The sequence below is a fragment of the Parasteatoda tepidariorum genome, chromosome 9 (assembly GCF_982258835.1).
Source record: "Parasteatoda tepidariorum strain Cologne lab strain chromosome 9, Ptep-v5.0, whole genome shotgun sequence".
In the NCBI taxonomy this organism is placed as follows: Eukaryota; Metazoa; Arthropoda; class Arachnida; order Araneae; family Theridiidae; genus Parasteatoda; species Parasteatoda tepidariorum.
In genome coordinates, this window is record NC_141763.1 from 55,485,280 (window position 1) to 55,497,530 (window position 12,251).

General features: G+C 27.9%; 1 protein-coding gene across 7 annotated transcripts in view; it reads left to right on the plus strand.

Moving 5' to 3' along the window:
* Nucleotides 1–9,037: 9,037 nt before the first annotated feature.
* The window catches only part of LOC107440873 (irregular chiasm C-roughest protein), a 152,675-nt gene continuing 149,461 nt past the window's right edge, over nt 9,038–12,251 (plus strand). For all 7 annotated transcript variants that reach the window (XR_006225823.3, XR_015429236.1, XR_015429237.1 and 4 more), the window contains exon 1: nt 9,038–9,203. Coding sequence is in view for 4 of the 7 variants with exons in the window: in XM_043047972.3 (XP_042903906.1) it covers nt 9,143–9,203 (61 nt within the window). In the remaining 3 variants the exon portion in view is untranslated. The remainder of the gene's footprint in view (nt 9,204–12,251) is intronic.

Here is a 12,251-nt window from a genome sequence, read left to right on the forward strand (position 1 = left end):
GTCCTAGAACTTCTTTATATTCCGGACAAATATTTATTTCTATGTAGGACCTTTATACGTTTACAATATCGGGCCATTATTAGGGTATCAGGATTTTTTAATTTTGGTTCTCGAATGGTTTTGAACATAGGACCAATATTAATTTCTATATAGGAATAGATATTATTTAAATAATTCAAGTCTTTCCAGGTTTAATAGATGTGAATACAAAACTGGATCTTAATAACAAGCCTGTAATGATCTTATATATTTCTAGACAACGGTCTTAGAATGACTTTCGATATCTGACCGAGATTGTGTAAGTCTTGTAATAATAGGTCTTAGAACTTCTTTATATTCCGGACAAATATTTATTTCTATGTAGGACTCTTATACGTTTACAATATAGGGCCACTATTAGGGTATCAGGATTTTTTAATATTGGTCCTCGAATTGGTTTGAACATAGGACCAATATTAATTTCTATATAGGACCCTGTAGGCTTACGATACAGGGCCTGTAGCATAGCTACCATTACAACTGTTCAATTCCAGTTCACTAGTATATCAGACACGTTAACTAGTTTATATCTTGGGGTACGTCTTAATAGATGAATGTTGACATTGTCGGTAGTCTAGCCTCCTCAAGGACACGCTTACCTCAACGAACACGGGGCTACATGAATTCAGTTCTAATTATGAATCGAATATAAGAATTTTCCTTGAAAATTGCATTTATTAAATAAATATTGATTTAAAATATGACATTTAAAAAATAGTAATTAATTTATTTAAGAATTTTGAGTGTTTATGTGGTATAGAATCAAATAAATAAGGGGAAAAGATTGACTGAATAAGTATTCGCAAAACTTGCGTCAGAATCGCCAAGTTTTGTAATCACTTTTAAGTATTCCCTTTTGTTTTGTTAAAAACATATATTTGCGTGTTTCTGATGGTATTTTATTTTGATTCACTAATATATCAGATAGTTAGGTTTTTAATCCTGGCTCGATTATTTTTTTTTAGTTACTTAGGGTAAGATATGGCTTAAAATTAAAACGGTTTGTATACATTTACAGTATGAAATCTAATATATAAATCTGAAATCTATCTGAATCTATAAATTCTATTCCTTTTTCTTTAAAAATTTTTTTTGTTAAATTATTGAAATAAATAGTTTCTGTTGTAAAAAAGTTAATTAGAGTATGTTTACAAAATTTAAATTTTGAATCTTTTAATGTGATTTAGTTTAAATATGAAAATATTATATAATATTTTAAATTTTCTTGCAGGTTTATTTTGTACAATCTCAACCTAAAGTATCTAGGAAAAAAAGATAACAAAAACTAAGGCCTGATACTATTCCAAATCCTCCAAAAGAACTAAAATGGATAAGTCGTCTAAAACCCGGGTCAATTTTAGATGAGCAGAAATCTAATACAATTTTAAATTTACTGATTCTTCTCTATTTCCTCCTTTTTTTATAATTATTAAAGATTCAAAAATGTGCATAAACTGTTTCTATCCAGTAATGAATAATCTTTTTATTTTAAATAACAATAACAATAATATTTCTTAATGAATTTGTTCAAGTATTAAAAAGAAGTCCCAGAAAAACAAAGTAAATCGATGTAAGCAAACACGGTTTTTTTACGAATTATCCTATTTGAGGTTACTGTCAAAAAATAAATACAAATGTTACCTTAAACAAAACTCAAAGGACTTCAAATCAAATAGTTAAGAGAACTCTTCTATTACGTTTAATGAAAGGGAAGATTTCTTAACTCAACAACAAAATCACAGCATCATCATTCCAAAAAAAAATCTTACAATTACTCAAGAAATATTTGTATTCCAAAACTATTTAAACTATTTACAACTATTTGCATCACCATGACAACCACAAAACTCTACTCGTTGCTATCTACTAACTGAAATACCATCAGTAAATTATTTTATATAAAAATATCTTACAGTTAGCGTCATTTGTAGCGATAAATTGCCAAATCTTGTAGCTCTTCCGCATAAGTGAAAGTTTTTGCTCCGAAATGGTGGACGAGTCTGCCTCTCTTATTCAGGGGCTCTATATACAGCTAGTTTGGCAATAGATGAAAGATTAGCCACTTTGTCAGCTTACTACTGCTCATCGCGTATTAAAATTACATATTTCAACTTCTCAAGATGACGAACTATATAAGAAACTAAGACCTTTCATCGAATGTGTAATGAATGTGAGCTTCGTTGTATGATTCATAAGCAAGACCAGGTCAAGCTTTACTCAAGAATCTGAAGATTTGCAGCACTTGATCAGTTCTTCAAGGTATTTGTTCGAAGATTTAAGATTTTTTATTAATCCAGTTACCCGGCTTATCGTGTACACTGCAAAAATATCCATGCCAAATTACGGTAAAGGTACTTTTTTTTAATAGCGTCGGTACTTTTTACCGTAGAATCCTTTTTTTACGAGAATATGCTACAGAACAAAAAAAGCCTAATTTACCGTAATTTTTACAGTAATAAATACCATAAAATAATGGAGTTACTTTAATTAAATAAATATTACAGTAAAAAAGTATGGTATGATATTTTACAGCAAAAATGGATTGTGTGGTAAAATGATTTTTATGGATGAAAGTTCTCCCAAAGTGCTGGTACTATACAAAGTAATTAGATCCAGAATTGTGTACTTTGCGGTTACTGAAAATATGCTGCTGTGTAGGATAAATAATAATAGCAAATACGTCAGAACATAAATTTTAAAGATAATCCTACTTGGATAATAAAATTCTGGTAAAGTTACTGTTCTGTATGGTAATGACATTTCTGGTAAAAACAATCATATTTTGGTTTAAAAAAATATACGATATTTCAACCATTCATTCGATAGTTTTTCCTTTCATTTGGTAAAGGTTTATCGGAAATTACGGTTTTCAAAATTATAGTTCAATTTACCACGAATTAGTAAAAAATACAGAACTGGAAACTGAATCGATGCTTCTTATGTCATGCTTTAAAATATCATGGTTGAGTTACCAAATTTAACCTAGAAAGATTTGCAGGTGGCTAGAAAGACTTCCACTTACTGCAGGTTTTTCACATCCCAGCTGGTTTAAAAAATTGTTACTGAAGCATTGGTTAGAGTTTGAAGCCAGGAAAAAAGAGACAGACATATTAGGGTGAAAATAAAAGAGGTAATTACTTTATAAAGCTATAAAGCCTTAAAATTTATAACTAAAGCTTGTAATAAAGTTGAAAACATTGAAAGCTTGTGTATTTATTTTTTCTTAATTTTATTATTTTTTTATTCTGCTCAGTTTTGGTAGATAAACGTTTGACAGTGCTAAGTATACATTAAGAAACAGAGTTTTAATTTTCCAAACAGGTGTTGGGTATTTAAAAATATTCTGAATGCAACGATTCTTTTATTCCAAATTAAAGATAATAAAACAAAACCTTATAGAGACCAGGTAATTTAATATTATTCTACGTTTAGCAAAAATATAAGATTTTGCGACAAAATCTAGAAAAGATTGAAATTTCAAAGCGGTTGAGGGGCATTCAAAAATTGTCCAACTGAAAAATTAATTTTTTTTTGTATTTCTCATTCTGTCACTTAAAAAGAAAATTATGAAAAGTTAGGAGTTTTAACAATTAAAATTTAGTTAAAAATGCCTAAGGGGGGTAATAACATAGCAACTTTTTTTTGAAAGTTTCATGCCTATCTCGCTTCAGAATTCCGGTATAAAAATCCTAATCTACATTATTTTAAGAGTGGATGGGTGGCGCAGTTGTTGTCGGCCTTCTGAGCCCAAGTCTGCGGGTTCGATCCCCGACCCAGACAGATTTTCGGGATGCAGAAAATCCTCAGCGGCTATGTCGTATGATTATGCGGCATGTAAAAGATCTCTGGAGTGCCTTATTGGCTCTTGGCATTTCCTCCCAAATTAAATTCCTAGTGCACTTTAGCATCCAAATAGAGTCTCGGTGCCGCCATCTAGTATGGCAGAAACTAGACATCCAAATTTACATGGCCAACGGTATCTCACCCATTGTGGTGGTCCTGAAAGATTAGATACCACATCTGGAGAACGTAAAAGGTCTGCTCATCGAGAAGACTGATTGTGCAGCTCATAGGAATTTTAAAAAAAAAAAAAACATTATTTTAAGATAATGAAATCATAGCTCCCTATATTTTGTATTTTTTTAAACTTTTAAATCAATATCAAACTTTTTAAATCGTTTTAACATCTAGAAAGTTTTATTAAGGAATATTATTTCTAGTTAAATACAATCCTATTTTCTAATGAATGATGTTTAACATGACAAAGAAATATTGAAAATATGTATCTCTAAAATAACGGAGTGAGATAAATTCGTTTGTATGTATAAGTGGCGTTTTCCTCAGGGTGCTTGTAAAAAACTCATTCCAAGCGCATCAATGGTTTATCTATTGATCATGTCGCATAGATAAATCACAAGCTAGATTAGCTTCGTATATACCAGGGATAACATCATTTGTTGCAAAGAAAATTAAGTTAATTCAGCATGAATACTTTTACTTATACTTCTGCGCTTTTACATATCTTGATAGAGTCAACATGTTTTAATAGTAATTCAAATTAGCTACTACATTGAATTTTTAGAGTTACAGAAAAGAATTATTTTCTGAAAACTACTCATAAAAAACATATACACTTCTTATTAAAAACATACAAAATATTTCGAGTTGTCATTATAAAACTAGTTATAAATTAAAATAATGAATTTATTAAAATAGAATTTGAATTATTATTAAATCAGATAAATTTCTATTTTAGTTTAGTTAAATAGGTTTGTTTACGAAATTATTTGATTTTATGGTGCATTTTGGACAGATTGTGAAATTAATTAGTTCAGTGAGTCGATTTTGTGAAACGGAAACACTTAATGAAGTAGTCGCAAAGAGCTACTCACACATTTTGTTTACAGGAATGCTTTACTTTAAATAAGTTTTTTAGATTAATATTACACTTTCTTATGCCGGCCAGGTGACCGAGCGGTTAGCGCGCCTGACTGAGAAGCCAATGGCTGCGGGTTCGAATCCCGCTCTGGGAATGGGAATGGTAGACTATTCTCACTCTTGTGTTGTCCTCTGTTGTGCGTGATGAGTGAATGTAGCCCACCCTATGAACGGGTTTGTGGCAGTGTGGCGTGGGCAATGTTACTCGTCTCCGTGACTTTGGTTCACAGGTGCCCACTGGGTAACGCAAAATGAGTAACAACTCTGGCATCTTCTAAGGCAGGGGTAGACAACGCGGCGCCCGCGGGCGCCATGGCGCCCTTGATCGATTTTTAATGCGCCCTCGCTGGACTAATGTAAATGTATGATAGCCAGAGTGATTTACTTAACTCTTGTCAAACGGCGATATACAGCAAGTAGTCAGTTGAGTTTAGGATTGTGCATGATTATCTGTAAAATATGCGCCCTCGGTGATTTTCAAATTTAGTATTGCGCCCTTAAGGACAAACAGGTTGCCGACCCCTGTTCTAAGCCGAAACGAATAAAGTTCAGTGCCTGCCATTCGAAAAAAAACACTTTCTTATTGGCATTATATTTATATAGCTTACTTTCCACAATATCGTCTAATACATTTAATATATTGATGAGTATTTCAATATTTAGAGGGCTATTTTATAATTCTAAAATAGTTTATTTCATGCGACTTTCTATACTATACTTTACAGCTTTCAGAGGTTTCAGAGATCAGAAATAAATTACGAAAGAAAAAAATATTTTTGAACACCCTATACCAGAAAATAAAGTTACAAAAATTGCAACTTGTGTAGACTATTTTCGTTTGTATTTGCAATAACTTCATAAAATTTCGTATATCTAGCTTATATATGTTAGTAAATAAGAAAATTTTTAGACAAAAAAAATTTTTTTTGTCTAAAAATGCAATAAAATTTTTCTAAAATTTTTGAAATATTCAGGTTGGGGTCCCCTTTTAAAAGATTTCAAGCAATTTTTAGCAGTTTTTGTACTTTTTAAAAGTAAGCTCAAAACGATAAATGATTTTCTACACATTTAATGATGTTCTAACTGTGAGGTTAATATAAGGCAGTGTAATTTGCAATAATGCTTAATAATATTTGTGGAAGACCCCTAATCATTTTGAGCTATTTTTAAAAAGTACAGAAACTGCTTCGAAAATTTCTTGAAACTTTGCATGTTTTTAAGATGTTTAAATCAAATTTAGTTGTCATATACGATTCCCTACAAAGTTCCGAAAATATAATTTCAAATTTTTTCCCATGCTTGCTCAGTATAAAAGAACTACTATAAATACTCATATCTTGAGCATTCTTCAATATTTTTTTTTAAATTTTAAAACAATAAATTTGGATTTAATTTTGAGTTGCTCCAAAACTTTCATTTTATTTTGCTGAATACATTTATAGCAAAAATATAAGACAAATTTTTCTTTATAAAAATGTTCATATTTCCATAAAAATTTAAGCTAGATTTGCGAAATGCTTAGCAGTTATTCCAAATTGTAACCAAAGTAATCGGTACTAGTTACACGTTTATTGCTGGGCTTTCTAGTATAAAGCGTTCAAAAATACTTGTTTTCGTGTGTAATATTTTGTCTGTCTTTAAACCTCTGAATGTTTTAAGTATGAAAAATCGCAGAAATTGCGTTTCTAAAGTTTCACAATAGTCTTCTTAGTATTTCTTGCGAAGTTAAAAAAATATCAAAAACTGAAAGTGTCTCTTTCATTATTGTAGAACAGTGTATAAAGAAAAAACAACAAAAAATGTATCTTCTAAAAAATAAATTAATACACAAAACTATAAACTCGGTTACTTTTTGCTATGCCTACATTTAAAGAAAAATGCTACTATGCCAAAAAATAAGAAATGCAATCTTTTTCCTCTATCATACTTCAACTACTTAACGTTATCTGATTAATTTATATTTCACATTATTATAACCAATAAAACAAATATTCAAGTCCCACAAACAAATAAGAAACAAAAATTAAGAATAATACAAATTTAGTAATAGCATTTTATCCTAGATACGCAAATAATAATTTAAAATCACCGTAGAAAGTTTTGCGGTAAATTATTTACATTTAGAAATGAAACTTGTTTAAAGTCATCGTAAACAAGCAAACACCGCAAAACTATTTTTAGTCAAAGAGTTCTAACTCGAAGTCGAATATTCATCTCCTAGCGAATTTCACCGCAATACAAAAGCGCGTCTTTTTCTTCCCCTTAATCTAGCTTCCGAAGGTTTATGCTTTCTTAGCAAAGCATAAGTCAACAATGCGGTGAAGACAGTTTTACATTTGTGTTTGAGCATTATTCTCAATTTCGTTTCACACTATATAATGTAAAAAATTCCGGATAAATTTTCCATACATAGTACAGGAATAGACAGTTTGGGTCTATTCCTGTCTGTAAAATTAAATTTGATCGTAAACCGTATTTTTACAGTTATTTTACCGTAATTATACCGTTATTATACCGTAATTTTTACAGTCATATTTATCTAATTAATGTGAATCAGTGACTTTACGGTAATTATTACTATAAAATTACAGAGTAACAGTAGCATGTTTTGGTAAAAATGGGTTTTATGGTTAAAAGTATCGGTATTCTGAGTGACTGCACTCTTTTACAGCGAACATAATTTTACATAATTTTTTACAGCGAACATTCGCTTAGTTGCACATAATGTACTATTTGCTTCAGTATTCACTAAAATACGATGAAAATATGAAGAGAAAAAATAAATATTAAAAAATAATTGTAATGAAAGCAAACAATAGATATTTTTTAAATAATCAATCTTTAATAGATCTTTAATATAATCGAAAAAAATAGCAATTAAAGAATATTTAATTCATTCAAAGAATTATTTTACAATTATAGCAGCTATTCATTAAGTATTGTATACACTTTAATATTTCAAACATTTTTATAAATATTTTTAATTTTTAAATTGTAGAAATATTTGATAACATATGAACCTAATCATAAAATTTTTACTTTTCGAAAGTTTTGGTGATAAAAAGTTTTTTTTTTAAAAAAACTATATTTATATTCCATTATATATAAACACATGTATTTAGTACTTAAGCGTTTCGTCAAAATTCTTAAAGAAAAATAAATTATTTTAATGTTCTGAATTAAAAATAAAATTTTGTTTTTAAAAAAAATTTTTTTACGAATTCGTTATTATTACATTTAATTTTGTTTATTTTTGCCTAATATAAGCTAAGAACAAGTATATATATATATATATATATATATATATATATATATATATATATATATATATATATATATATATATATATATATATATATATATATGTATATATATATATATATATATATATATATATATATATATATATATATATATATATAAATAATTTTTTAAATATTTTACATAATAGATTTCATTGTTTTGGTAATGATATAATTCAATGAGTAATTATCTAATTATTTTAAAAAAATTCTTTAAATTAATTAAAGAATCTCTCATTCGAAATTCTTATGAATATTCTCCTGAATAAGTAATGAAGTAATGACAGTATAATTAAAATTCGAACCCCTTATACGTATATATGTAAATATATATATATATATATATATATATATATATTTATAATATTTGAAGAAAAAAAGAAAGGTATGAGATATAATTATATTGCAGAATCATGGAACCAAAGAAAACCGAACTACTCTCATCAGCATCATGAAGTCGCGAAGACTAGAAACTTATTCAAATGTATGCTAATATATACCATTAATAATTCCGTCAAAATGATACAAAATATTTCTCGAAAAAGATTTCAATGAGAAACTAGCAGCGGATCAAAGAGAAACTTCAAAAGATTGGAGAGAGAGAGAGAAAAAAAAAATGGGAATTGTTTTGTTTACTTTTTCCCTTCACCTTAACTGTGGCTTTCTCCTCCTCACATGCAAGCTATTCTCTGTCCTTATTTTGAGTGAATGGGCCTAGTGATTGCACGCATGCGGCCAGAGATAGAGGGCGCCACAAAGCATCTTTTTCAAAGTCCTTCCAATTCAAATGGCGCTCCGATATCAGAGAGTGCGGACGTTTTCAAAGTTTGTCATCCGCGGATTTATAGTGCGTTAGATAAGCCATGGATTGTTCTTTCTCATTGTTCCTTCTGTTTTGGATTACAAGTGCCTATTACTCGAAAGGTAGACAATTCGAAAATTAATACTTTTGTACATAAATTTTAAAATAAGGAATGTTTTATTATAACAAAAATATTATAAATTTTAAGAGTATTGATTATAAAATTATGCTTATTTTCAGTTAAAAGAAGAAAAATCTCGTCTAATAAAAAAAAAATCTTTACTTTTTTTAAAAAAATTTAAAATAGAATAACAAATGGTATGAATTCTAACAATTGATAATCGAACAAAAAGAACCTGAACGGAAAGAAACCCAAACACTAAATAGTAATTATGCGTATAAAAAAAATATATCACTATTACTCGAAAGGTAAAAATTTCAGAAATTAATATTATAATAACATAAATTTTCAAATAAGTAATGTTTTATTCAAAAAAAAATATTCAATACTTTTTGCAGCCATCTTTTAAACACATAATTATATTCATTTTCAACTAAAGGAGTAAATTACTCGTCTAACGAAAAACATTTAAAATGAATATTTCAATTAACGATAAACTACCAATTGAACTAACTTTCAACTATTGATAAATTGAACAAATATATGATAAAATTTTTGAATTAAGTATAATATGGTAAACTGAAAACAAAAAGTTTATTGTCCATATGACTGGGTGAGACAACATATTATAATATAAACTTAAATAGCTGAATTTTTTTTTTCAAATTGTTTGCGCATGGTAAGCGATTTGTTTACAAAATTCATCGTTTCAGCCACGGTGGCTTAGGCGATAGAGATCTCACCTTCCACTGACCTAGGTTCAATCCTATCTTTGGCTGGTATAATCAAATTCTGCTCCCAGTTCGCAACAACCACAGTACTGACATAGAAATATCCTCAGTGTTAGACGGATCTTGGGTTAAAATCACTTTGTCGTCAGGCTGACCATGAGAGGTTTTCGTGATTTTCGGCTTTAGGTAACGCAATTATAGTTTAGTTCCATAAAAAAAATAAGCCAAAAATTTAAGTTTGTCCCTTTGCTTGATTCAGGAGTCCCCTTGTCTTCTGAATCAAGTTCAAAATTACAAGGCTAATTACTTGTCGTAAGCTCAGAATTGAGTCAGCTGTTCTACACCGGTTATAAAATAAAACGGATATAAAATAAAATGTATTTCTAATTACAAAAATTATTCAAATGCCATTTATTTTTTGTTCAATATATCTAGTTGTATAAACAATTTAAAACTTTATTATTTGTTTTATTTTCTGATTCAATAAACAAGATCTTCCTCTGCATATAGTATGGTAAATCATTTTATAGATTAATTTTGGATAAATTAATATTGTAATTGAAAACAACGATAACAGAATTTTCACCTCGAACGATATTTTTATTATGGGTGAAAAATATCGCTTGGATTTCAGAAAAGTACAAATGGAAGCATGTCATTTAAAAGGTTTGAACTTTAGATAAAAAATTCAGTTTTTATATATACTAATAAAATTTATTTTAAGATTATCTAATTTGAAGAAAAAGTAGATAAGAAGAAATTGCTCTTAAATTAGTTACACGGAGAACAAAATTCTGGTGAAATTATCGTACTTCAATGGTAATGATATTTCTGGTAAAAAAAAAAACCTACCTTAATTCTAGTATTTAAATCAAAATGTACTGTATTTAACTCGTTCATAAAGTCCTTTTTTCCGTTTATATGGGAACTGTTCACCAAAGCTGCTAGTTTTTAAAGTAACAGTTCTTATTACCACACATTATGTTAAAAGTACAAAACTGTAGCTCAGATTTAACCGTATAAATTGTTGTCATGTTATGCTCTAAGTTATCATAATAATATTACTAAATTTTAACACTTATAATAAAGTAATATTTTTTTGAAATCATTAGGATCATCCTAGCATACTTAAAAATCATAAGTATGTCAGGCTTTCAGGAAACTTAAATACATTCCATTTCTCAATCTTCTATAAATTATAAGGTGCTGAACATTTTTTCCCCTTTATTTTTAATTAACGAGGGTAAAATGTTTACTCGAAATTCACATTTGCACTTGCTATCCGTTAAGAGGTATTCTCTGTTAAAAATATAAATAGTAATCTTGTGTTAAAAAGTTGTGATACAATTTTGAAGGATATCGTTATTCATGTTAGTGAACTTGATACCACGAACCTCTTGGAATCTCTTAAGATCAAAGTTAAAAATAAAATTTATATTATTTTGTAATTTTCAAAACTTTGAATAGTGTATCACGAGCAGTAGAGAAAAGTTAAAATTATAAGTAAATTTTAAAATTTAAATAGTTAAGAAAATTAAATGTCTTGTAAATTTTTAAAATTAAATTTAGTTTTAAAAGTTTACGAGACAATTGATTTTTTTAACTATTTAAAATTTATTTATAATTTTAACTTTTCTCGACTGTTCTAATTAGTGTATCAAGTTCTAATTAGTGTATCAAGTATTCTAATTAGTGCATCAAGAACAGTATAGAAAACAGTAAATGAAAATCAGTTTTAATTTCGAGATATTCAGAACTTCATGATTCTTGATACTATTCATATATTTAATCCACATTCACGTTATAATTATTTTTTAATATATGTTGATATTATAAAAAATATTGAGGAAATGGCTGCTTAAAAGAAATTTATTTTAAATTCGATAATTTTTGCTAATTCGTTAAGAAAACGTCTCTAAATATCTAAAAATATTTCATATGATACCTAATAAAATATATACTGGGTATTATATGTATTCTTATAGACTTAGAGAAAATCATTCAATATATCGATTCAATTATTTTTATAGACGAATTCATATTGAACTTTTTTTCCTTATAATACTGAATTGTAAAATAAATGGTTTGATTTTTTTTCGTCTAATTTGCATGTTTTTTGGAAGAACAATTGCATTTTATTAAAATTATGCTAAGTATAGAAAAAGTAAACTTTTATTAAAGGGTAAAAAGAACCAAATCATATAAAAAAAAATTATAATATTTGTGTGGCTTATTTCAAAAAAATTTCTGCCTTATCATTAGAATTAATTTTTCTATAAAAGTTAGAATTAAATATTAAAATCTATTTAAAAATTGTA